Raw genomic sequence first — 27,852 nt, forward strand, 5'->3', positions numbered from 1 at the left:
TAATTGGAAAAGTGATGTGTAAACTGATCAATTCTTTCCATAGCTCCAATTAATTTACTAATCCCTAAGGATGAGTAAAATTGTGTTCCTTGTCAGTGTCATGCAGATATAAGTTCCGAAAGTCAAGGACGTGTACAAGTATTGTCAGTAAATCATCCATATTTGTGGTGGTTTCTAATGCTATGGACCTCAGTGGCATCGTATGACTGTACTCTTTGAGGCAAAGGTTCTCTTTAAGTGAAGCAAATTGAATTAAGTTGTACTTTATACCAGGGGTGGCCAAACTGAGGCTCAGGGGCCCCATGCAGCTCTTTGGGTTTATTTTGCGGCTCCCCACCTACCCCTGCTGCCCATGGGCACTCACTTGCTGCCTGCCACTGCTGCCTACAGGCACCTGCTTGCAGTTCTCAGACATCTGACATTTGCTGTATGTGACTCTTCCATTGAGCAAGTCTTGTCACCTCTGCTTTATATATGTATGTATGTATGTATGTGGTGGGGCAGGCACCCACCGCAGGTAGGACAAGTTTAATTTAAATAAGTTAATTCTTATTCCTGACTGTAATCATATTTGTTGTTATGTTTAACTGCCTCTACCTTTCCCCACCCCAGGTCTTCCACAAATTTTTTATTTGCTGTGGCTGCAAATCTTGGATGCAGAGAGAAGTGCTTTCTTTTTTAAGCAAGGAGTCCCATAGAACTGGTTTATATGTGCCAGAACAGGGAGTCAGACCTATACCTAGAATTGTCATTCCTCAGATTCGAGAAAAATATTTAATGAATAATTTTTTCATATAGGAAACATTATCATATCATTTCATGTTAGAACTGCCTATCATAGGTAGTCAGTTCTAATACTGGAGGTGCTAAATAAGGTTTAAATAACAAGGGGTGGTATGCATATATACATTATGAAAAAGAGGTTTGTACCTTGAAATAAGCAAGACTGTGGTTATTTTGAACTAATACAAAAGAAAAAATAAAACGTTCTGCTAAGCATTATTAAGGATTCTTTGCAGTGTCTACTCAAAGACAAGAATAGGTCTAGGTAGTTGGGTGTAGTATTGCAGCTTTAGGTTGGACCTGGGATTTACCTTGAGAGCAATGGCTTCACTGATGGAAGGTCCCATGGCTCAGTTTTTGGAGGCCTTCCCTTCCCTTCCCAACACACCTTGCTCTTATTTAGCAGGGTCTCCCAACTCTTTGTGTAGCATTTTCAGATTGGTGGAGGGTATGTTTCCTATAGTACATTTGATTCAGCATAAATCTGGACCTAATTCTTAGTTACTCTTACAAATTTGTTGATGGTCTTTCTATAAAAATGTTTACATTGATTTTATTTGTGTGTGTTCTACTGTAATGTTTGCTTAAGTTGATTCATATAACCACCAAAACTGTATGAACAGAGTGAGATTTGAGCTGTTTTAGTCTACGACTGCCAGGTAACAATCTCAGACCACTTTCAGCTCCTTGAAGACAATTGTCTGTGTCAAGTCCATAACTTCTTCACATGTTAAACTAACACTTCTCAGCATACTTTTGTATCCATGAATTACATCATGAGAAGAACATAAGAAAAGCCATGCAGGATCAGACCATTCAGCTTTATGTTCACATAGTGGCCAACTAGCTGTCCACAAGATCCCTCCAACAGGGTATAGCAGCCCACTCTTCCCCAATTCCTCAGCAACTCATGTACATCAGAGTACTGCCTCTGACACTAGAGGAGGCATATAGCCATCAAGACTAATAAACATGAACATGTTTGATCCCATGAATTTCTTCAATCCCCTTTTAAAGCTGTTCAGATTGGTGGCCAACACTACTTCTTGTGGCAGTGAATTTCATAGTGTAACTGTGCTGTGTGTAGAAGTACTTCCTTTTATTGATCCTGAATATCTCTGCACAGGATGTCTTCCGGTTATAGTATCATCAGAGAGAGAGAAAAAAAGTCTCCCTCTGCAGTTTCTCCACACGCATGAATAAATTTAAATAACTCTATCATGTCTCCCCTTACCTGCTTTTTTCCTAAGTACCATGTGATTATATTAGCTGTTGCACTGTTTCTTATAGGAGAATTTCCCCAATCCCTGGTCATTTTAGTCCTGGTCTGCTTTCTGGCACTTTTCCAAACTCTGTAATAACCTTTTTCAAAACACTGTATTTTAGATGTGGTTGCACCAAAGATTGTATAAGAGGAATATTATTTTCAGCTCCTTTTCCAATTGTACCTAACATGGAGTTTTCCTTTGGCACAGCAGCTGCCATTTGATTGTTCACAACATCCTGACCCAAGTTATCACTGCCAGATTGTTTACTGCAGCTGGTCATGCAGATCATGTGACAGTATTTTATTTCCATTGGAAACATACTTGCTTTGGAGCTCAGTTCATGTCTTAAATCCCCCAAAGACTTGGGATTGGATATTTAAAGGACAGATGCTCCTGTATGTTATTTCCTGTGCTCATTGATCTACATAGAAGGCCTTGTTCCAGGTCTCCCTTTCCCATTAACTGAGTGTGATAGGTTTGTATAAGAAGTAGAGTCATGGCACCAGCGCTTTGGAATGTCCTCACTAGGGAAGACCGTCTGGCACCATCCTTATATTTATAGCTTAGTAAAGATGTGCATTTTTTGGGAGGCTTTGGTGGAAATAGTAGCTAATTGGGATTTTTAATTTTGCTTCTGTGATTACCCTTCCTCTATTTTGAGGATGAATATTGCATTTTTACTTATTTATTTTTCTTGTTATTGCATGCTCTGAGCTTTAGCAGTGCTCATGGGTGTGTATGTATTTAAGTAAAACCAGTAAGTGACTGAGAAATTAACTGTTCTGGAAGGCTTTTCCCTGGGAAAGTGGGATAGAACTTGTAATGTATTTTTAAATTCTTTCCAATTGTTTTTGTTGTCAACTGTTCCTTTGTTGTGACTTTATTGTATGTTATGACCTGTTATAAACTGCCCTGGAAATTTTTATTGAAAAGATGGCATAACATGTGCTAAGTAAAGAAAACAAACTCCACACAATAAATAAATAGCACTTTTGCTGCTTAGATATTTGAAACCTCTTACAAGGATTTCAAACCCTCCTATGGGGTGCTCTCCTGTAGCTGCTTACGTACATACTTAGACAAAGCTTGTTCTTAAAGAAAAAAGAAAGGGACAAATTTCATAGAACTCAAGATCCTGGAAAAAACTGCTGCTGCGTGATTGCATGATTCTGTATATAAAGTAGCTTATGTATGCAATCCATAATATCCCAATTAACCACAGAGAGGTAACTTAAAAATGAGCCATTTCTGAAATGCCCAAGACAAAGAAGATGTATAGTAGGGCAAGGGCAAGTTAAGCAAACAAAATCAAGGCTCAGTTAATGACCAGATTCACCTGTTATGGGAAGATTTCCTCTTCCTACTACTAGTGCTACCACCAGTTGGGAAATTGCTGCTTTACTGAACCAATCTACCTGTGAGGTTACTTATTAAGAGCCAAGTCTTTTGTTAAATTTCTGCATTTAAGGAACCTTCTGCCAGTCTAGCTCAGACTTCCAAAGACTGGTCCTTGCCTGCTGTCACCAATTCTGTGAGAATACTTTAAAATACTAGTGGCCAGCAAACAGGCTTAGGATGAATGATTAACAAGTAATTTTACATACAATATTTTGTACATAAGGATTACTAATATTTACCTTGGAATTTTCAAAAGACTGCTTAGTGACAGTTCTTGAGAACTCAAGAGACCCTGTTGCCATTACAAATCTCCTAAGGACTTCTTTTACCTTAGGTTAAATTCCCTAAACCTCTGCCCCAGACAAATTGCAACCAGGCTACAGTCTTTCCCTGATACCCACACTTGTGTTGTATTACTGGCCTCTTAAATGATTTATCAGGCTTTTTACTAGATGCTTTTATTTTTGTCTTGCAAGAGCACAGCCACCTGCTGCCTATTCCTGAACTTCACCAGTCATCTAAGGTTCTCTCACAGAGAAAGAAAATTGCTATGTCTTTCTATTTGCTATGTGGAGAAGAACAAAAAAAAAAAAAAAAAAAAGCCATTTTCTATCTTTCATCCTGGATTGTCCAAAACATACTTCTGGCATACCAGCTTTTGTGTTTCAAACTTAGGGCTGCAATCCTAGCTCACTCCACACAAGCACATCAGTTGTATTTGCTTGAAATGTTTTACTAATGGAGCTACGTCACTTAACTGTATTCTCAAAACCATGCATTTCCATCCAGCACTACACTCTACACATTCAGCCCAGAGTGGAGTGCTCTCTTGGTCAAGTGATCTTGTCACCCATTCTGCATTAATGAGTCTGACCTACCTCCAGTAAGTCAGCTTGTCAGTCACCCATATGTTTGAATGCACAGGTGACCACTTGCAGAATTACAGCCATGGGTAACCTGTCTATCATTACACCTTTTGAGTCATAATGAGATTGAGTACATTGCACCATCTGCTGAGGCTTCCCTTTTAATTTAGGGTGATGGTGATGAGCTATAGAGACCTGAATATTTAAGGTTTTCCATGGTCTTTAAGAATTCTTGGGAATGTCTTATTAACCTTACCTTTTGTGTGCTAAGTGAAGACAAAAGATTCACTAAATGTATAATTCTATACATATTGGAAGTAAATCTTGCTGATTTCAGTGAGGCTTTCTCGGGGTAAACTGGTATAGGATTGTGCTCCAAACAACCACCTTTGCAGTTTGTTTCCTTTGAATATTTTCCAAATTTTAGTGCTATTTACATGCACTGCCAAATTCATGTTGTTTGTATTTGGCTTTTGATCCCAGGCATAGGATGTGATGGGACAGGAAAAAATAAGTTAGAATAGGGCAAGAAGGGATTTAATTAATGTGTTTTAGGGGCAAGTTGAGTTGTGGAACTTTATGAAATAAATGCCTTTGGAAACTCTTCAGATCATAAGCATCATTCAAATCACAATAAGTTCAATCTAAATAAGTATTACAATGCACTGAGTCTTGTGTACAGTTGTGGCATATGAAAACAGCATCTATATGCCACTTTCATCTCTGAACTAAGTTGGCTAAAATGTATAATATAATGCCTTTGCAGGTGTTATTCCAACTGTTCCTTTATCCCCAAGTTCTACAGTGTTTATCCTTCTATTTTCTAGGAATTCCAACAGTATTCTTTAAGGGAGCTGGAATATCTCATAACATCACAAAAGTCTGAAATAAAGCTTTTACAAGAAAAATTGAAAAGAGCAAATCGTACACTAGCAGATCATAGCCTTTGCAGCAGAGATTTCTTGGATTGCATCAATGCTAGGACTGGGAAGAAATACAAGGTAGGAAAGCTTTATTGCCTTGTGTATTTGTGTCAAAATGAGGTTGGCAAAGCTTGACATTTTGCTCTGGGACCTGGATAATAACAGTTTTAATAACTGTCGATGCTACTTATAATTCTGGAAGCTTGATCGAAGAGTGTTTTTATTATCTGCCAAAGACTTGTTAAAATAACTGTTGGGAGTAGGAAGTTTTACCTTATTAAACACTGAATAAAGGATTGTTAATTTAATGAAATTATTTAAAGGTTCAATTCTTTGTAGGTTTGTTAAGATGAATATTTATTACTTGATACTGTTTGTTTCTTTCCAAATAGATGAACTTAAGACATTGAGTTTGAGATTTAAGTTTGTAATTAATAGAAATGCTGAGTTAGGAGTTCTGTACAACTGTTATTTTATCTTTAGAATTAATTATGGAATCTGAAGTTATTTCCCATTTATTTGTGTTATTTATTAGAATTTGAATTTGACTTTGCTCTAGAGGCTCAGATTTTGTTACATTTTGTCATTAATCAAGACAAAAATAATATATTAAATTAATCCTCCATACCTGCAAAGCACTAATTTCCAAATGCCATTCATTTTAGAAGGTATTCTACTGATGGTGAAAGATGCTCATTTGTGGGGAAAATATCCAAGAAGAGGGAGATTTCTAATCATGGAGCAGCTACATAGAATGCTAGGCCATATTCTAGTCCATATTCTTAACAAACCAAATAGCAATAAGAAAGGAAGAAATGTTTAGGATACATAACGTCAACACTTTTCAGGGATTTGTAGGCAGAACTATCGCACTGAATTCTACTTGGAAGCTTGTAATTTGTTAAGGCAGGAATATGGAGCATTAATACTACTCTTTTGTGTGCTAGTGTGGAGCTGGATAGTATCAACCATTGTATTAACCCTAGAATCAACCATTATATTCATTTAAGAAATTTGCATACATTGTAGAGATGTAGTTGCTATACCGCTTAACTTATAACAATTAATTCTTGCACATTGTGGCTGTATAGAACAGAACTAGCATTATTATAGATTTAAAACTCTGATATGTAAGAAATAGGGCTTCCATCATTTCAGGACCACCAGAAAGTAGCACCTTCAGGAATTCTGTGTAATCTGACATGGGAGTTAAGTCCCATGAGAATACTTAGGACTGAGCTGTAAGACTGGACATCGTAACCACAGTTTCTTTAGAAGTAAGTTCGTTCTAATATCAATGGATTTTGTGCCCATAAATAAAATTCTCACCAGACATTACTGTAGCAACACAGAATTGTATCCCTATAGCTTCCCGCACTGCTGTGGAAGCTTGAATTGACTTAGGTAGAGGTAGTCATACAGATACTTCCCACCCAATTCTAAGCTGGCCAGGGGAAGACTGTTGGTCAGGAGGGATTCAGAGTTCCTTTGCACTGGAAATATTCTTTGTTTAGAGAACTATAATTATCTTTATTGCAATCCTCAACAAAGTACTAATTGACAAAAAGACAGAAATTTTTGGCTTTTGGGGGAATTTTCAGGTTATGAATGTGTTATATTTGTGTAAGATTGCTTGGCATTCTTATTTTTCTTTTCCATTTTTCTTCCTTTCTGCACTTTATTTCTTTTAAGAAGACAATTAAAAAAGAAAAAAGAAATGTCCCTTGCACTGGCCTCATCTACATGAATCTAGACATTCAGACATTAGTGTGGTGGATATTCAAACGTTAGCTCCTCCCTGTTTGACTTGGAAATGGATCACCCAATACATGCAATTTTAGAGAACTCTACAGAGAATGGCACAACTTGATTTATGCTGCCCGATTAGTTTTTCTCATTTTAAAACTAAGTCATATTAATTGGTTTTAAATCTTACTTATTTTTTGTTCTAAGTACGAATTACTTCCTTCATAAATCTAAATAAATACCTGCAAAAGTTTCAGTGTTTCAAGCTCAAAGAGCTGGTAAACAAGCCCAGTGACACTCTTAGGTCTTCAGTATGTTGGGAAGAAGTCATGCAGCCTTTGGAAGGATGTTTGTTTTGCTCTCTACAAGCAGGAATTGGTGTCCAGGATTTGGATTAAAATAGATTGAAATCGGCAAAGCACTCTTTACGCATGTGCAGAATCTTGCTTTGTATTCTGGACTGGAGAGAAACTCTTGGGATTCTAATGCTTTTGCTGTATTTGAAGTGGGCATTGCATGCTATGAAGACTGATATTTCCAAGTAAGGAAATGTGAACCATACTATGTCTGAAGAAGTCAATGGAGAAATGGCTTCTGTACCACTGTGATAGGCTACACGGCAACTTTCCAGTTGGGTATGAAATTGGGAGAAGATCTATGTAGGAGAGTGGCAGAAGCTTATGTATTTTTGCTTGTTAGTTTTTAACTTTAAAATACTTGGGAATTGCTGTGGAAGTGCATTCACCATTTATCCTTCCACAGTGCCCTGGCATACTGTCACTCTGGGGTAATCTGTGAGAAAATGGCAGCTCCACTTGCAGTCTCCCTCTCTTTCTCCCCCCTTCCCCCTCTCCCCTGCCTTTGTGATAGCTGCCATTTTCTTTCAGAAGAACTAAGAATGGCTGCATTCAAAGCATTCTGGAGGATGAGAAGGGTGGGACTGGCAGCTGCCAGGAGGCAGCTTTGAAGGGACTCCTGCTCCTGCCGATTTAAAAAGTCTTTTAAAGGAATGAAAGTCTGTCTGCTGCAAAGATAGCCAGCCCCCAAGAATATTTGAATTGCTGAAATGGCCTTCAAATTTGCTGCCTCCAAATACCAAAAACTAAGGTATAAGATAATACAATTAGGTTTGCCACTTTGATGGAAGCAGAGACTTTCAGCTGCCCTTTATGAGAACATGTGGTGAGGCATAAGCATGTTTTCCCACTTCTCTCCCAGCTCTTGTGGTATAGCTGAGCCACAGTTGCAGTAAAGCACAGAATAGGGCCATTGTCACTTATATTTGAGGGTAAACTATTGGACTCCATTTGCTAGTGCCAGGTAAATCTAATATTGACTCATGCAGTTGCATCTGTCTCTTGTTTCTGTGGTCAAAGACTTCATAATCTGACTCCCTCAGAATCTTCCCCATCCCCACACTCATTGGTCTAAGCAACTACAGCTGATCCACAGCAAAATGTATTCTATAACTGGTACTGTACTGTCAGTGTACATGGCACTTAGCACTATCATTATAATGGTGTTTACAATGCTAGAAGCATAAAAATGTTCTTAAAGATTTATATAGCATAGCAGTGCATTAGCTTCAAGCAACAGAATTACCTGATCTTAGCTATGATCTTAAGCATATAACTTCTATGGAAATGAGGACCAGCTTAATGGAATCAGGGAAAGTGGGTGCATTTGGCATTCCATTTATGGCACATGGTCCTGGAGCATCTGACCACAGAGCATTCAGCCACAGGCTGGAGTGTGAGTGGTGATTCCAAGATGTGTGTGCTAATGGGAAAGTAGACTTCAGCCTTGTTTGCCATGTCTCATGAGTACTCTCTTCAAAGTGAGTAGGGATGCTGTGTAAAGGCGAGCAGTGTCACAAAGGAGTAAATTCATCCTTGGGTAAGAGAAGAAACAGGTAGCTTAGATCAACGACTAATTTATAACACCTTGGAATTGAATTTGGGCTGTCAAGGTCTGCAGGAATAATTTGCACTTGCTTATAAGGCCTATTGGACTCAGCAGTGCTTAGAGATGGTGGACTAAATGTTTATAATTGCTGACAGCTGGAGAACTTGATTAGCCTAGGATTGCTGGAGGGATATCAGACCATTAGGTCAGTTGGGGGGTGGGGGCTAAAAAAACAAACAAACCCAGGTTTTGAGAGCAGGATTGACCAGCTACTAGTGTTGGGAGACATGCCACTGGCCCAAGACTGGATTTTAGGCATCATGGTATTGTGAGCGTGCAGTGCAAGGTCAGTTTTTTTGTTTTGAGGTCCTGTGGTTCAACAGAGCATATTGGGGATCAGGACGGGAATAGCTGGATGTGCATGTAATTGATTGTAGCTGCTATCCATTTCCCCATACCCTGACCAGCTGTCTCTGTAAATCCCTACCCCTTTTATCCTTTCCTTTCACCCCATAAAAATAAATTTAACCTTTTACTCTCTTGAACTTGTGCTAGGGTAAGTCATGTGCTAAGTCTGGTGTTTTACTGTGAGATGGTCACCACTTTGAAGAGAGAAAGCTTGCAGGGCTTGAGGGGAGGTAGGAGAGTCCTTTCAGTTGACCGTTAAAGTGGTTCTAGGAGATAATGCTGAGGGTTACCTAAGCAAATACCTTCCATTTCAGCAGAGAGAAATACTGCTGATTATTATTTTAATTTATGGGCCAGTTCATGCCTCCTGTCAGTACTTCCCTGATTACCTGTGGAATGTTTAGTACTCAAGGCAGTTTTGTAGCCAGACAGTACTCACGCTTTCATATGAGGATTATTTTGTATGGCCTCATAATTTATGAAATGTAAATACCTCAGAAAAATGGTACTGATGTTATATGAATCCAGGTGACTACATAGTCTGCATGGGGTATTGATTCACAAAAACACCTCTTTCTTCTTGAGTCACCTTTCACATGAGGGCTATCACCCTTTCCACCTGCAGGGACAAGGCTAGGTGAGTTGTAGACTTCATGAGTGTTATCATACGATATTCTTCCTTCATAAGCTGGTGCGCCACTACATATCAGTGCTTCCTGGCCTGCTTACAAAAGGACTGAATCAACCTCTCTCTTTTTTAATGATGTACAAATGCTAAATGGTATCTATGCTTGCAGTTGGTAGCATTGCTCCAGTCAGTTAAGCATCTGTAGGTCTTTTTGGCTTCCATGGGTCTTACGAGTGCTTAACTGTTTGCCTAATTAAAAACAGCTACAGGGTAGAAGGATTGGATTGGAGCAATTGTGCTTGGGAGAGAGGGATTTTACTCCTTTTCTCTCACACTGTTTCTCTGATCAAAATTCCTCCCCCCACCCCCAGTCAAACTGCTATTAGCCTGCTGTTACAGAAGACACCTATCTTGTATTTGTTTCCCCCCATCAAGGCAAAGACAGTGTCCAGTTGGGGTGGGAGGGCTAATTGGGCAAGGGGGGTTCAGCTTGGGAAGGTAGTTACAGTCTTCCTGTTCCATCATTGGTGCTCCAGTCCTCTTAGGAGAGCTCCACTGCTGCTTTTTAAAGAAATATTGGGGAATCTTGCCATGAACTTCTTCATGTGTAGCTTAGCTCTTACAGGTTTTTTTCCCTTTAGCTTGAGAGATGGCATGTAAGAATTAGTTCTTTCCTCAAACTGTCCTTGAGAAATAATTTTTCAAAGGGAATTATTGAGTATTTTTTCATGTTGGTCACTCATGATTGGCGAACAAAAAGTGTAAACAGAGCTCCGTAATCTCACCTTTCTCTGTTTTAAAAAATGAACTGTGATCAATTTTGGAAGAATTACAAATTGTTCTTTATTTGACAAAATCTAAAAAAATGAAAAGCTGTGTGTGCAGCTAAAGCATTAAGCATATTACAGAGATTTTTCCCAGTGTTCCAGCATGTTATCCAAAAATTCGGCAAAGCTAATAAGGATATGTCAGATACTTCTTTTACGTAAGGACATCTGACATGGCATAAGCAAGAAGGTTGTCCAGTTTAAGTGCTAGTTTCACACATCCTTTTTCCAGATTGCTATACGAAGCTGCACATAATATAAACACACTTTCTTGTCTCTAGTTAGACATATTATAGTTAATGACCATATGGTCATTATGGTATAAGATCTACTGTCTGTTGTATTTATATTCCTCAAGCATATTGTTCCTTCAACTTCACAGTGTGTTAAACTATTTCAAAGGGGAAAAAATCCTTTCCCTCTTGTTTCTGGTTGTCCTATCAAGTGTAACCTTGGACCCTTATAGAGCAATTAGATCAGCCTCTATCCCCTCCTTTGTAATGAGGTTTCTTGCATTTCTGAGTCTATAACCCTTTAGTCTTCCCTAATGGGACATCATTATTCTGAAAGAAACAATGTAAATGTAAATGAATATTCTCATTAACGAGTCACAGAGAAACCTTTAGTGGTAGCGCTGTGGTAATTCTGCTTGTTATTTCTCTGGTATTCCATGCAGGATTTTTTTTATAATTCATTATTAGTATTCAAAATTACTTGTTCTTTAATTTTGCATGTCTTTCATAATCCAGTGTTCCAACCAGTTCAACCATGTCCTTGTTTTATTCTCCAGGAACCACCTGTGAAACGTTCAAGGTCTCTGTCCCCAAAGAGCTTTTTGAATGAGTCGGAGGAACTAAGGAAGCTTAAAATAGCTGAAAGAAAGATTGAAAACTTAGAAAAGACACTACAACTAAAGGTGGAAATTAAAGAATAAACAAAACAATGCTTTAGCTTTCCGTTGGCCTAGATGGATAAACAGAAATTACACAGCCATTTTACAAAGTTCTATTAGAAACCGAAAATAAGTTAGATAGAAGACCTATGTTTCCTTCCTTGAAGTTTTACCTTTTTCCCAGTGATTCATATTCATTGAATAGTGGAAATAAAATGTTAAAGTTGCTACATCAGTAGACAGAACTCTGTTAATTAATGACTGGAGGACATAGATCCCCAGAAATGTAGTTGTGCACTCCTATGAAGAATTACTTGTGTGCTTTATGCTTTACATGTATATCATCATGTCTGAAACAGACATGGGTGCCTGTCACCGATATCTATATGTATTGTACATGTGCTTGGAACCTGCAGCTAGTTGTATCTGCCTATCAAACATGGGTGTGGTGTTAAAAGCATCTTTGCATGTATATATTCAAAGGTTTCAGATCTAAATGTGTTTATCTAGTTCTCGTTTACACACCAAAAATTATACCTAACATGGCATTTTGGGACAAGCCATATGACTCTTTGGAGTTTCACTGGGCATAGAAAGTGGCCTAAATGATATTACACAGTGATAATTCTGCAGCTACACTGAAAGTAAACCTGTAAAAATTCAACCAATTTCTATTTCATAAATTTCAGGAATCACTTGTGGATGAAAGTTCAGTGGGCATAGTATGGTATATTCTTATCTGTCCTACATGTTTACAACTGATAAGTATATGTTAAAGCAAAGAATGCTTTTTTTATAGTAATTCTTGAAACTATCATTAACATCCATTGGTTCAGCTTCAAATAGCCATTATAGTGAACATCCAGTGGGATTTTTCTTTCTAATCTCAGTAGACCAGCACTGCCTTCCTTACCCCCACCTGCATGTCATCTTCCCTAACTGCCCTTAATTTCCAAAGTAGTATTCCATGTAGCATTGGTGGATATTTCTTAAGAAGTGTAAGTCTGAAGGCCTGATGGGCATGGCATGCACAACTGGTTCTGCAGTTCTTTAGATCTCAGCCTGTGTGTTCCCTCTTGCATTTTATGACAAATGCTTGTATAAGTCTGATCAGCTGTGACTGTGAAGTCTCTTCAGTTACGCTTAAATTTAACAAATTGTGTGTTGACAGCTGATTGCAGATAAGAAATTTATTCATAGTATACGTCTGTTGCAAATTCTTATGTTTTACTTAGACATACCAGTATCTTACCACTTTCCTCTTATGCAGATTCAAGAAAATGATGAGCTGAGACAAGCCCATGAAAAGCGCAAAAAAAGGCTGCAGATGTTACAGACCAACTACAGAGCAGTAAAAAAGCAATTAAAGCAATGGGAGGACGGCTATAGCAAGTAAGTTACACAGCTCATTAAAGCCATTATATGTATTAAATCTGAATGCAGCTTTTGCTGCTTAGGTGTTCCAGAAAGGAAGTTGTTTAAAGTGGGAAAAACCCTTTCTTGATGCTCTGGTCATTTACTATTATAGAAGAATACATGATACAGATTCATATGAGAAGCTGAAATGAACAAAAACTGACATTAATTGATACTCCATTAGATTCCATTTGAAGTTTTATAAATTGAATGAGGCCGTTGACTGTTATTACCAATTGCTACTATAGTGAATGGTCACTGTGCTTGGCTTGTATCACACTAGCTCTTGTATTTTGCGTCCATTTGTTCTCACTATTTATACTTAAAGATATAATGAGGAGAAGGGGTGGGAGTTTAGGGATGTGGGAAGTAGATGGTTTTCAGGCTTAGACACATAATGTCAAGCCATACTTTCTTGGGTTTTTTGCTGGCCTAGATTCAGTACACTTTTCAGTTGTCAAACTGGCTTTATCTTGCTCAATTACTCCTTATTTTGTCATGTTTGTGTAGATTTTGTAAAATGCTGCAGTTCACTCCAAATAATTATGCATAATATGTAATAACCATTACAAAACATGTAATATTTCATTAGTAGATACAGTTATACTCCATTATTATATACCGTTATACTCCACTAAAGTCATTTGGCTGTAATAGTCATGAAAGATGGACAAGAACAAATTGTGTTTTAAAGTATGGATAACTTAAGTAGTTGTGACATCTGTAAATGCGCATTTGAGCTCTCTTTCTAATGAATCTGAGGATCCAAATAGGGACAAACTGCTGTGGTGTACATGTGAATAATTTCTAGTCCATCCCCCATAACCTGCCCTATGTCTACCTGTTCTTTGGATCATAAAATAAGGTTTCTGATAGTTAATTCTGATCTCTGGTGAGAGCCAATGCTGTATAATATCCTAACATTGCTATTGATAATTTCATTATGGTTGTTATTAGTAAAACACGTATCTTGGTTTCCTTACCTGAAATCTCCAGTGGAAGGATCTGTTACCGGTACTGGTAGATGTCTCTGACAGAGTGCCCAAAAACTGCTACTATGCAAAATAGAAAATGGGTTAACAAGGAGTCTTGTATCTTACTTCATTATACTACAAGCACACAGAATTTGTTGTATCCCATTCTCACTACTTAATTGGTGGTAGAACAACCCGTAGATCTGAGTCAACTTCGAAGTAATGAAAAGGGACCGATGGACCACATGGCCCATCAACTGTTCTGAAATAAATGCTAGGTTTTGGTACACCAACTGATTTTTCCAGATTTCACTTCTAATTAAACAGCACAGTTTATTCATGCCCCCACCCCCACACACACTTGGACACCAAATGGAGAGCAGCTTGATGATGGCTACATAGAATTATAGGTGTGCTTTTGTAGTAATACCTCCTTTATTTTTTGGCTTTCAACAGTCACAGTTACTTTAAGACAGTTGGGCACAATTCCCCAAATTAAATAAAAGCAGATTTTTATGAGTAATTGAAAATGGTATCCTAGAATCATAACCTCATAGGATCTGTCCAGCAGCATATATGTTCCTTTTCTGGAAAAGCTCAGTGTTCAATAGCAAATGGTTTGGCTAGTTGATGGACTATGCTTCTTTCACTGGATATATGTGTACATTCCATGGAAATGCTAGATGAAGCTATATAAGTTACTTTAAGCCTGTCACTTGTACCCAGGTAACAATGACTGAGTAGCGTTCCAGACAAATATTTCTTTTATGACCACATTTGTGCAAGCTGTAATCCAACATGAGTAGCACAGTAACTTGTCTCCCACATGCTGTGGCAGAAGCCATCATATTAGTTGATTTTCCTTAATTGGGAGATGTGTCCTGCCAGCGCTGCACCACTGGAAAGCCTTCAAAGAGCTTAAAAAAAATAGTTCTTGCATCACATGTTATTCTTGCTGAAAGAGAGGGGCTCACCCTGCTAATGCTTCCACATTCTTTAGTATTTAAAGGGCTATATTTGCTCATGTACAGTAAGATTTTTTTAATATAAGGGGGTAAGAAGTTATATTGCTTATTACAACCCTAGATGGCCACTTTTCACAAAGCACTTATGACTGTTATAGTAGCTGTGGACATCTATAATATTTCCATTTTAACAAAATATTGCTATTGCTTACTGTGCAATTGTGATACCCTTGTAACAAATGAACTATCCTGAGGAATGGTGTCTGCTAAACAAATATGTAATTGCCCAACAAGTATTCAGAAATAAAGTGATTTCCAGGAAAGTCCCAGATAGAGTGCCATGCACAGATTCCTTTAGAACCCAAATCCAAAGGATGCCAAAAATGGTTTCAAAGCCTTATTGACTTCTTAGTGGTGATCTGAAATGCCTATGGATTTTTTGCAGGGGGGGCGGTTATTGTAGAATAGTCTACACTTTCCATGCTTACGGTGCCTATCAAGATAGCCCCAGTGTTGTAGTGAATGGTGAACTCTTGTTTGCAGGAAGCTTTATGTGTGCAACAGAGCACCCACCATACCTTTCAATCTGGCTGATAAATTTTAATTAAATAAAGGAAATAATAAGCTCTTTCGTTTCTTTGTGAGGTCCATTTGAATGAAGCCCCTTTAAGATATAATTAGACAAGGACATTATTTGCCACTTTAAGAAAACAGAACGTACAGTAGTGCCTCAGCCCACGAACGCCTTGGTTCAAAACCGAATCGGGTCACAAGCAAACATTTCATGAAAATTTTGACTTGGGTTGTGAACTCCGCATTGGGTGGCAACCAAGATTATGGCCATCTCCCCCCCCCCCCCCCCCCAAGTGGGAGATGGCACAATCACAGTTGCAATCTCAGGGAAGACATGCATGATCAAGGGCGCGCTCCTGCAGGAAAGATGGGCGCAATCTCGGCCATCTCCCCACCACACACACCAGCACGATCATGGCCTTTCCCCACCCTCACCCCCGAGTGAGATGGCCATGATTGCGGTTGCGTTCATGCAGGGAAGACATAGAGGAGCTGACGACATAAGAACTTGCTGAACTCCAGAGTGAGCAGCAGAAGGCACTTGCTGAGGAGCATTCCACTGAGGAAGAGGAAGACAGGGAGGAGGTTAGCAGTGATGTGATGCTATCCATTATGAAGAAATTGAATGAGTACCAGGATTTCTTTGAAAAGCACCACCCCAACATAATTGTAACGATCAGAGTGTTGAATCTGATGAACGATAACGTGGTCTCTCATTTCTGGAGGGTTATGCAGCGCAGAAAAAAAACCAAGTGACTACAGACTGATTTTTCACCAAAATTGACCCTGCAGCTAAGAGACAAGAGAGGAAACCCCTGAAAGAGATCTCCCCAGTGTCCTTATGGGGGGGACTCTCCCTCAAAACAATAACCTCCCCCGCACCTAGGTTAGTGTTCTCCACTGTACTGTACAGTACTTTGTTACTTAGTTTTTCTTTGTGACTTTGTTTCAAATTTTTCTGATTAAAAAAAATAGTTACAGAACAGATTAACCTTATTTACATTGAACCTTATGGGGAAATTTGACTTGGCTCATGACCAAAAATTGACCCACAACCACATTTGGAGGGGCCAGAACAGATTAACCTTATTTACATTGAATCTTAATGGGGAAATTTGACTTGGGTCACAACCAGAGTCGTGGATCAGATTCATGAGCCAAGGTACCACTGTATTACACAGACTGGCATATCCATACTTTTACCTTAGGGCTCATCCCATCCCTACTAAAGCACCGCTAATCTATCCAGAGTTACAATCACAATGGAATCTAATGTTCCTTGAAACTGACATATTTTTATTACAAAAAGTCCAAAGAATGGTATGGGAGATTATTATCAGTAAAATATTTCTTTAGCCTAGAACTAGTTCTCCCTCCCTCCCTCTCTCTAAATAAATAAATCTATTTGTCACTTAAACAGGACAGTCAGCTGTGGGTGATGACTAAAGAACATTGCATGAATGTATTTAAAATGGTGTGTAGTGTTCTGAAAAACAGTTCTGCTATTTTTCATTTTCAGAATAATTTCTTTCAATTTTTTTTAAATTTAAAACTCCTGATGTTTAGAATGGACATAATAAAATTGTTATTTTTACTTATTTAAAAATATATACCCTTCCATTCAGCCTTACAAAATTCTTGAGATGTCTGCAACAATAAAACCACATATTCATTCATTTAAGAAGGAATATTATAGGAATCTAATAAAATAAATAAATTATTTAATGGAAAAATCTACTCATAATTTAAATGCATAATTATATGGATAATATGCATAGTGTTTATGAAAAATACATACAATTATAAATACTCTGCTGTACAATTTAATAAAAAGAAAATACCATGGTTTAATTCTCTTATCAGTGTTCATTTGAACTGTATTTATATGGTTTCTTTCACTACAGTTTTTACAAACCACTGGTTATTTCAGTCTACTTTTCCATTTACAACTCATTCAGTAATGTTGTTCTTGAAGAACATTGATTGAAAAGATTTACTCCAGTAGTTGTTACTTATTTAACTTTTTTTGGTCCGCCTCACATGGGGACCAAAAAGGCTCACACCTTTGCAGACTCAACACAACAAAATGGAGTAAGTAGCATTCTCATAAATAGCATTCTCTTCAGCTGGCTGGTTGTTGTCACAATTTTCATGTAATATTTTTAGTGCAATTGGAATTGCATTTCCAAATTCCTTCCAAAGAAAGACACACAATGTGCAGTAACTTTTAGTCCATAAACTATGTTTTCTTCATCCCAAATAGCAAACTGGTGCTAGGGGGAGCACAGCAGTGGATGTGGATTTACCTCATTTTAGGTGGGCAACAACCATGGACAAAGGGTTGGTTTTGGTTGTTGACAGTGACTTGTTCAAGGCTATCCAGGGTTTTATGTGCAGATATTTGAATTCAATTTGCCATATTAAGACCAGAGCTCTACTTGGTCATACCATGAGGTGGGGGGAAATATATATAATGGATCGTCACACAGAATGCTATCGAAGTCATTCTTATGGTTGCCTTGTGAGGGATAATGGGCTTCTGACCAGCATGGAAGCACCAATTGTGGGAAGGACTACTGAGACAGTGCAAGGTGTTTTAAACACTGCTCCTCTGCAGGACTTCTGGCTAGCTGCGAGTCCACTGGCAGTCCCTTCACTCTCCAGAGGTATTTGCATGGAAATCAGCATAAGTATAAACCAGTTCATGGAAATAGCTTTATAACATCACAGCCATGCATCGTGGATTGACTGTAAATGTAAACTGACTCTGAATTCTATATAGAGTGCCACGGGGCAAGGATTAATATGGCAGTCTCCATAGCAAGCACTGTTATACAACTTTTAGTTATTGCAGTTCTGTGATCCATGTTAGCACCTCTAATATGGGTAAGGTGACCTGCTAGTACCATACAACTTGTGTTTCATTGATTACTGAAGACTAAAAATAATTTCTTGGAGTAGAAATCTATACTATACAGCTGTGACATTTTTTGTAATAAATTTGGCTGCTGCTGCTTAAAGGGAAACCTTTTCTGTATCCAGACAACCTTTCTTCCTGCATTAACAGCAAAATGATAAACATTTCTCACTATTCATTTTTCTGTCCCACAGGAATGCTGTGTGTCATTGCGAATACCAGGGTTCTAAAATAATTTAGTACTCATTTCTGGAATTTTAGCTGTACCAACCAAGGGGTATTTTGTGAATTCTTTATAAACAGAGGTTTTAAAATCATCTAACATTTTCCCCTTGTGTTTACCTTTTTTAGCTTCTTTTTTCCTTTTGTCATTCTGTTTATTGCAGTGTGCTACTTTAACATAAGAGGGGTTACCAGCTTTCCTCAGATCAAGCATTTGTGTCACTTAAAGAACAGTTGACACAGGATGTTGGGAGAACTGGCAGGTCCTAACCTTTTTCTGTGACTGAATCAGACGTGTCTACTTTTAACTTGTTCTCTGCAGACTGTATGAATGAGTTAACAGTATAATCTGATACACATCAGTTCTGAACTCTGCTGGCATATCAGCAGCTGATCTTTCCAAGTTATTTAACTGAAGCTTTGATTTCTATACAACAACATTTTGCAGAGTGGTTGTAGTAACAGCACTACAATGTAGCACTATTAAGTATTGGTTACTACTTGCTTTTCTCTGGGATTTTAGACATTTTGATTTTATAGATTTTTTTTCTTTTAAATGCACAGGCCTGGAAGCAGCCAAAGTGGAAAGGAGCGTTCAGATCCACAGCATCTCTGCCAAGAAGATTCTGATGCTGTGTGGAATGAGCTGGCATATTTCAAAAAGGAACAAAAAAAGCTGTTGATTGAAAAGTGAGTTTCTTTATTTAAAAACAACAACATATGCTTTAAGAAATGTGAGCTAGTTCTCTGAATCTTTTTCTTGTTGGGTCTTGATGGCCACACAGAGGAATTCCTTTCAAATACCAAAATTAAATCATCTTTTTCTACCAGAAAGAGAGAGGAAAAACATTAGTCTCCCTCCCACCCCCTTTAAATCAGTGACAACAAGTTTGCTAGCACTTACTGAAACTGTATTACATGATCTAGGGATTGTGCTAATTAATGTGGCTCTCATCTGTTGGAGGTGTCGCTCTTCATTAGCCTGTATTTTACACACTGCCGTGCTTCATTTTTGGAATGAGGTGGTGAGGGGATAACCTAGCCAGCCATCCTTGTTTGATCTCCTTGATACATACGCAATGCAGAATGCCTCAGCTCTCTTGGTTCCCTGCCCTGTCCTGCTAATCCCAGCTGAGCTCATTATGGTGTAGCCTTGCTGCTACTCTTGGAGCCAGAGCTGTCCAAGCTAATTACTGGTAGCAGCAGAGCTGCCTGTTAAGGGTCTGGAGTGGATCTGCTAACATGGTCCTTCGTAGTGACCTGCAAAAAGCACGAGGGAGTTGCTCTCTTTCTTGCCATGCACAGCCTGTCCTTTGGGTTTAGTGCTGATCCCTTCACACAGCTCTTTTAGCTGTGGTAAGTGTAAAACTTGGTGAAGGAATTCTTACTTTGGAAAACATACAGTTTGCCTCTTTGATCTTATAATTCATAGACTATTATACTCACCCTAGTAAAGTAAGAACATTCCCTTTCATACTAGACAAAAGGAAGTTGGTAGGCATTGCATAATTAGCCTCTTAATGGTGTTTTAAAATGTCTTTTGTCAAGTTGATTTTGTTGTTTAGCAGTGAGCATACTTGAAATTTTGAACAGTCTTCTGTTCTTCTGAGGCTCCAGTACATTTTTTGGAAGGGTACCTGCATTGATAGAACATCTAGACTCGTCTCTCAGTATTTGAATTTTGAAGGCCCTCCCCTTAACTTCACTGTTGGAACTACTAAACACTATTATCACCATAAAACAAGCTAATTTGGCTCTGTATTGGTCTCTTTGACAAAAAAATTATGAAGTCATGACCACTAGGATATTGACTTGCCCACATAGATCCTTGCATCAGAGGTTCTGATAGTATTAGCTATGTAAGTAGTAGAAGGATTCCTGGAATAATAGATAACAATAAAACAGTAAACAGTGTAACTCTGGCCAAAGGATTGTTCCTTGGAACATCTAAATACTGAGAAGCACCCCCACCACTTCCAAAAAAAAAAAAAAAAAAAGGTATTTTCTACATTGTAGGACACTTTAAATCACTGGTTCTAGTCTATGTTGTTTCAACCACTTGATCTTGGATATGTAATTATTCAACCAATACATTTAAAGCTGGTGAGATAGTCTGATACCTATTTATTTATTATTATTTATTAAAACATTTTTATGCCGCCCCATTCGCCGAAGCCTCGGGGCGGATTGAGAAGGCTATGGATAATAATAGGGTTAGCAGCAGGATTGCATACTGGAACTTAATATTCTTGTTGAAAGCAGAATGAAATATAGAGTGTGCCCATTATGGAGAGTAGACTGCATGAAGTAAAGCTTGAGAAATCATTTTGAAATCTTGCTTATAGCCTAAGCCGTGATAGGCTTAAAAATCCAGCATCTTCAGGTTCATCTCCAGTTTGTAAGAAAGGTCACTGAGTGACCAGGAAGACTGTAGGTTTCTTGAATTTCCTGGGATTGAATGATGTTTCAGATGATGAAGCCATGTTCTCAGAATGTCAGTATCACTTGTGGAAAATGAAGTTGAGTAAGAGGGAAAGCTGAAACTGTCGTGGATGTACTGCATCAGGGATTGTTTAGACAATCACATCTGCTGGTACAGCCATCCCCATGCTGGTGCCCTCCAGATTTTTGAAGTTCAACGCCCATCAACTCCAACCAGCATGGCCAGTGGTCAGAAATGCTCAGAGTTGTACTCAAAACATCCAGAGGACACAACCTGTCCTGGAATGTTCAGTAGGAAAAGTTTTCGTAGGCGCATCACATAAAGCTTGAATAACATAAAGAATTTTTAAAACACTGCCTTTCATTGGAAAGTGTCAACTGCAGACAAACCCAATAAGCTAAACTTCTGAATATTGGGATTATAAACCTTTATGGAGAAGTAGTTTGTTGAATTATATTGTCTTTCTTTTATTGTTATCATCTGCAGTTAGTATAGATGAACAACTAATAAGCCATGGCACTTGTGCCCAAAATCTCTCAATATCAGGAAGGAGTATCATAATTTTTGGAATGAAGTGATGAGGGGATAATTAGCCAGCAGTCTTGTTTGATCTCCTTGATACATTCCCAATGCAGAATCCACAACGCTCTTGGTTCCATAATTTTCTTCAAAGGACTTTCTCTCAGATTTCAGATAGCTTGTTTAGTTGTCTGTTTTATAGAATGTCAACAGTTGGCTAGATGCACTATTTGTCAGGAAACGTATGCTATAGGACCATCCATCCCATCTCCACATTTCAGGGAAAGAAAGTTACTCTGTAGGAAATGCTCAGCAAATCTTAAAATGTTTCAATGTATGTACTAATTATGCTCAAATTTGGTGGATGACATTTATTTTGATTTAAATAGATTTATTTATTCACTTTCTCATATGATTTTTAAAATGTTGTAAGATACCTTCAATTGTGTGATAACCAGTTCCTGTGAGGTAAAGTATTTTTACTCTGTTCCTTGTAAAACAGAAAAGACAGCAATACATTAATCTACATAAAGTTTTTCAAAGATTCTTCCTTAATCACTCATGAAGCTCTAAATCTGCTGATCCTAAACTTATGATTGCTTCCACACTTTGGAGAGATTATGCTGCTACACAGAGCTTAATACTTATTGGGCTAATTGACAGTACCAACATATTTTCCACCATCATTCAGACCTTGGCACTTAGCAAACTAAAATACCTTTTATGTGAAATATATTTAGGACATTTTTAGGTACCTTCTGTTTAAAAAAAAAACTTAGAGCTTTCTTTCTAGTAACCCTTGTGGACAACTACCTTCATTACCGTAAGAATTTTAAGCAAGCAGATTTGTGTGCCAGACTTCCTTTAGATCAATTGTACCTCAGTCTTTGACATCTTTATTCTGAATTCTGTGTTCATTTGTACAGTCTTCTGAAGTCTCTTGCTTTCAGGAGTGCTGAAACCATAGAATTTCCTATATAAAACTATTGTGTTGGTTTTATGGCAGGAGCCTCTGTGTCCTTTAAAAAGAGTATTGGCACTGATTTGTGGTTAAACTTGCCTTTCAGTAGAATATTTGCTATAAAACAAATGGCTTTTGTGATCTGTAAACATTCTATCTCAAGGTGTTGCCTCCTATCATAGAGCAATAGATGGCCTATTTCTTTTCTGATAAGCCCACTCAAAATTACCAACTCAGAAGTATTAATCAGATACTTCTATGGAATTTATACTGTTGCATTCAAGGTTTCCTTCCTGTCAGTCTTCCTTTCTTAACTCATAGTAGTTGCTTCAGCTAATTAACAATATTGCGTACAACTAGCTTTTGGGCTTGTGACACTCAAGTAGCTATACTATGTATATACAAATAGGAATGTCTTCCTGCTTTTCTTCCTTTGAGGTAAGGACCAATTGTAATGTTAGGGGCATTTATTTTGGTATAGGCAAATCTTGTTTTTACAACTAGTTAGCATGCAAGTTAGGCTCTGTTCACACTATATTTTCTACCTTTGTGCAAGCAACCTTTGAGTGTACGTGCTGGTATGCAGTGGGTTCATGCATGATGAATGATAACGTGTGACTATGTGAAATGGATTCCAGAAATGAAGTTGTTTATGTAATCTAATAAATAATAACATCAAATAAATTGCACCTGGGGAAAAGCCTGCTCAGTCAATAGGAGCCACCATTGGCTGTATCATTTAATTGCCCTCCCTTGCAAGTGGAAGAGGTAAGTGATGTAAGGTCCAGGGTGTGGGTGGCAGGCAACTGAGGTTGGAATGCTGGGACCAGTGTGCAGGTGCAAATTGAAGAGGTGAGAGGCAAGAAACACTTTTGTTTAACAGCCTAGGGTCAAAGCCAAGGCAACAGTAGATTCAAGCAAATACAGTCAAGATAGCAAAATCCAAAGGCATAATTTAAGAACACAGTCCAAAGGTTACGTTCCAGAGGGACAGTCACATTCAAGGCAAGGTTGGGAAGAATGGTGCAGATGCTTGAGAATCAGGGTCAGATTGGAGACAAGGTGGAAGGTGGGGCAGAGTCACAAGGACAGCTGGTGCTGCTGTGGCAAAGAGCAGCAGTGCAGGGAAGCCATTTATGCTAGTCTCTAGGGCATCCAGCTGCACTGCATAATTGCTCGTCACCTGTTCCCTGCAAGCCCTTGCAAAGGTGTTTCTGGTTCTGCAGGCACTTGCAGGGTCACACAGGCCCTGATCCTGGCAAGCGGGGACTCCTCAGCAGAATGAGATAAGTCTTGTGATAACCAGTCTTTAATCTTTTGTTGCCCACTGAGTCATTTTTCTTCTAACCATTGTTCTAAAGCACGCACAAGTGAAATACCATGAGGAATTAGCACTAAGGAGCCACGTCAACTTATTATTTCAATAATTAAAGTTCTGTCAAACAGCCTTTCTCCATCAGCTCGATGTGGACTGCTCTTCCTTCTTTTATCTTAGAGGCAAACAGAGAAGGCCATTTACTTAAGCAAGGTTTGGAAGAAAGGTTGCTATAGATGAGACAGGAATTTTTATTTGGGGGGAAAATGTGGTGTGGAAAGGGAGTAGTTATTTTATTGGATCTTCTGGCTGATGATCAATATGAGAGATGTTTGGGAGCCAGAGAAGGAGAACCGCTGCTGCTCTGATTGATTTTGTAATTTTATTGTGCTTTTAGATTTGCCAAAGGTTCTCGGGGGTCTGGAAGGGATGTGTCTCCTATGAAAAAGTTTATGTACAAATGAGACAATGATTATCTAAATATAAAGTGTTTCACCAAGGTTAATAGAGATAGGCCTGTTCCATTAAATTATGTTTAATAATGCTGACTATTATTAAACAATAGGGCATTCTGAGCTCTTGCCACTTTTTCCTGTATACAGGGCCTTGAATGGATTAATACCTGAATGATGCACATTAACCCCCTCCCCAAATTGTAATAATGAGGAGGAATGTGATACTCCTCACATACCATTTGCGGTTGGAAGAACTTATTAGTAAGATTTATCACTGGGTAATTCACTCAGAGGGAGTTACGGTTGTGCTTTTTGACTGAAAGAAGACAGGAATAAAATGTAAACTCCTTTTAGTTTTCATTCTCCTTTAGGACCCACCTCAGGCTTGATTCAAATGATACTTTTTGCAGGATGCCATTTTATTTTTCATCACAGTTCCATGCAACATTACCCTTCTAATATTTTCTGGGCAGCTGGGTTGACATAGTTGCTTTCTGTGCTGCCATTGCCCTATGCTACACAAGTAACTTTTGAAATAGACCCTTATGATGTTTAGCCAATTCAAATATAATCACATGGTACTTCCTGCTCAAAGTGAGCCAGTGCTATTAAGCAGCTGACATGGTACTGGGCTTCTTGCCTGCCATTTATATTTGTCTTCACAAATAGTTTTTGTGAACTATATTTGTCTTCTGTGCAGGTTGACTTAGTCACAGAAATTGCTCACGTTATAATCACATTTAAAATAACCATCCAAAGCCTGCATTCCTTTGTATCAGCTTCTGGAAATGTTCTGCACTTTCCTTGTGTCAGCTTCTTCTGTGTTAGAAGACATACCTCAATGTATTCCTTCACAGAAGCTGGTGAATCTAAGTGTATAGTGGATCTATATGCAGATGCCACGGGAAATTGAACTCCTGCTTGATTTCACACAGGTAGATTGAGTTGAGTGGTGACTAGTTCATAGTCTGTTATGGCTAGCTCATAGGACTTACTCAGCCTGCACATCAGATGGCCTTTACTACTGCACTGTCTTCATTTCATTGCCCACTCTCTTCAAAGTGCCACTAAACCGACATCAATTTGGAACTGAGCGAGGCAGTGAAGCTGGAGTGTAGTGCAGTGCATGCATATAGTTAAACAGATTCCCAGGCCATAGGACATGTTGAGTAAACTGGAGTTCAGAAGGAGTAACCTAAAGACCTGGGCTAGCCAGCATGAATAAGAGAGAGAATGAATGGTGGAGTTCTTGGTTACCTGAAGGAGCACTTACATCCATATATGCCGGACCACCCCTTGAGATCTGCGGGAGAGGCCCTTCTCCGGGAACCCTCCATGAAAGAAATTAGGAGGGTAGGTACTTGGAGGAGGGCTTTCTCTGCGGTGGCACCCAATCTATGGAATGCGCTCCCCAGAGACGTCCGCCTGGCGCCGTCGTTATTTGTTTTTCGGCGCGAGGTGAAGACCTTTTTATTTAAACGTCATTTTAATTGTTAACAATATTTGCTTATTTATCTGGCCAGGGCGACTTCTTTTATATTCTATATTTTTTATTTATTTTATATTGTTAATTTTAATTTTATATTGTTATTTTTGTATTTTATTGTATTTTATTGTGTTGTAAGCCGCCCCGAGGCTTCGGCAAGGGGCGGCATAGAAATGTTCTAATAAATAAATAAAAATGAAAAAAAGGTCAGGCATGATTTGAAGAGCTTTCCCCTTAAAGAAATCAGGCAAAACAGTCCTGCAAGGAATGGCTACCATTGTCCTGAGCAGGCATAAAAAGTCATCAAGAGGTGAGGAGAAGACACCAGATACCTGGAAATTGCCCCATCAGTATCACCTAGCAAACACAGAAAGAACACCTCTTTTATCCATAGAAAAAAGTCATGGTCATGTAGCAGATAAGGTCATCAAGAGCTATCAAGCACCCCTCTGGCAATTGGCAGAAGTCTGAGAAACAGTGGGAACCTTTACAGAAAGAAAGTGTATAAGAACCAGGGGCTTAAAAAATGGAAGTTGGCAAGCACTGAAAACAGACCTGGCAATCCAGCCTGGAAAGTTGCACCTTTCCTCCATGCACGATAGTGCAGTTGAGAGTTTACTGTGCAGGATAGGCAACAGGCAAGTGATAGCCTTGGATTCTGTCTCCCTCTGATGGTTTATCTCTATCTATAAGGCTATTAGGGCAGGAAGCTCTTCACCTCTGTAGAAGTATAGAGTAAGATTGGAATGCAGTAGGAATATTTTCTGCCTAGACGACATTGGGCTTAAAGTTTTGTACCTGCCCTATAGTGTTGTGTGTCCATGTGAATGTAAGGCTGGGGTTTCCTTCTGGCTGTGTGTATTAACCCCACCAAATGATCCCAAACCTTTCAATGTACCTGGTAAGCAAACATCTCCTTTAGATGTGTATTGCTCCCTGAGGTTATCTGGCATAACGGGATGAGCAGCCCCCAGTGGAGGAAACCAGCTACATCTGTGGTAGGAAAGTGACACTATTTGTATCCTTTTCTACTTTATCTCTGGTGAAAGTAAATGCGAGTAGTGGTTGTAAAGGTGGTGGCTGGTGCTTTGAACTTTCAGGTAAGCACAGCCATGCATGTGTATCCCCAGAATCACACAGAGAATCCTTGTTTCTATGAAGAGGCCTGGCCTATTCCTCCCATTCTTGCCCTATAGTATCTTGGTATGTGACAAGATTTTTTTTTTAAATTATTTGGTCCAGAAGATATGTCAACTAGGTCCTATTGTCCTCTGAAGAGAAACCCAGAGCCCTGTTTCAGAATGGCATTTGTTTCTTACTTACTTACTATGTTATGTTTGACTTTCCTGTAACAAGCCTCATTCTCCTGCATCCCCTTTGGTTGTCTGATTCCTCCCCTCACTTCCAATCTTGGACAAGGTGTATGTTGCTGCTTGAAAGAAAGAGGACGTGAAGCTAACTGTTGCAGAGCATCCTCAGCCATTAACAGGAATGCTCTTGTGCAGGTTTCTGGCCAGCCACACCCTTCTGCATGGTACTATATGCAAGAAATTAAAGTAGGCCTGTTCACTCTCATTCCCCCTGCCACCCAGTTTTTAATTTTTCTTTTTCAACTAGCAGTGTTCCTTGGTCACCATACTCAATGCTCACTGGACAAGGATTTGCAGGGAAGAAGGTCATTACCCCTTGCATTCAACACCTGCTGCTTCCTCATATCTCAGGGTTTAGCGAAGCATGGTAATGGCTACCTCTTGTTTCTCATTAATGTGAATTGGGCTCCAGTCCTGTTGGCACTCAGTTGCTTGAGTTTCCTTTTGGACTGTATGGTGGTAAATTATGGTTTGCAGTGCACAGTTAAAATTGTGGAATTAGAACTGCAATTTGAAATAGATTTCCACTTCAGGTTTGGGAACACTTGATCTGAATGAAGTGGCAAAGTATGATTTGAAATCAGAAAACATG

General features: G+C 38.8%; 1 protein-coding gene across 7 annotated transcripts in view; it reads left to right on the forward strand.

The window, feature by feature from the left end:
• Positions 1 to 27,852, forward strand: part of CNTLN (centlein) — a 213,942-nt gene that overhangs the window by 93,172 nt on the left and 92,918 nt on the right. For 6 of the 7 annotated variants that reach the window (XM_044427774.1, XM_044427777.1, XM_044427780.1 and 3 more), the window contains 5 exons: positions 5,143 to 5,316; positions 11,543 to 11,668; positions 12,334 to 12,366; positions 12,915 to 13,036; positions 19,276 to 19,401. In XM_044427774.1, coding sequence (XP_044283709.1) covers positions 5,143 to 5,316; positions 11,543 to 11,668; positions 12,334 to 12,366; positions 12,915 to 13,036; positions 19,276 to 19,401 — 581 coding nt within the window. The remainder of the gene's footprint in view (positions 1 to 5,142; positions 5,317 to 11,542; positions 11,669 to 12,333; positions 12,367 to 12,914; positions 13,037 to 19,275; positions 19,402 to 27,852) is intronic. The other variant, XM_044427775.1, reaches the window with a different exon arrangement.

This window comes from Varanus komodoensis, unplaced genomic scaffold (genome assembly GCF_004798865.1).
Source record: "Varanus komodoensis strain SLA01 unplaced genomic scaffold, ASM479886v1 scaffold19, whole genome shotgun sequence".
Classification (NCBI taxonomy): domain Eukaryota; kingdom Metazoa; phylum Chordata; class Lepidosauria; order Squamata; family Varanidae; genus Varanus; species Varanus komodoensis.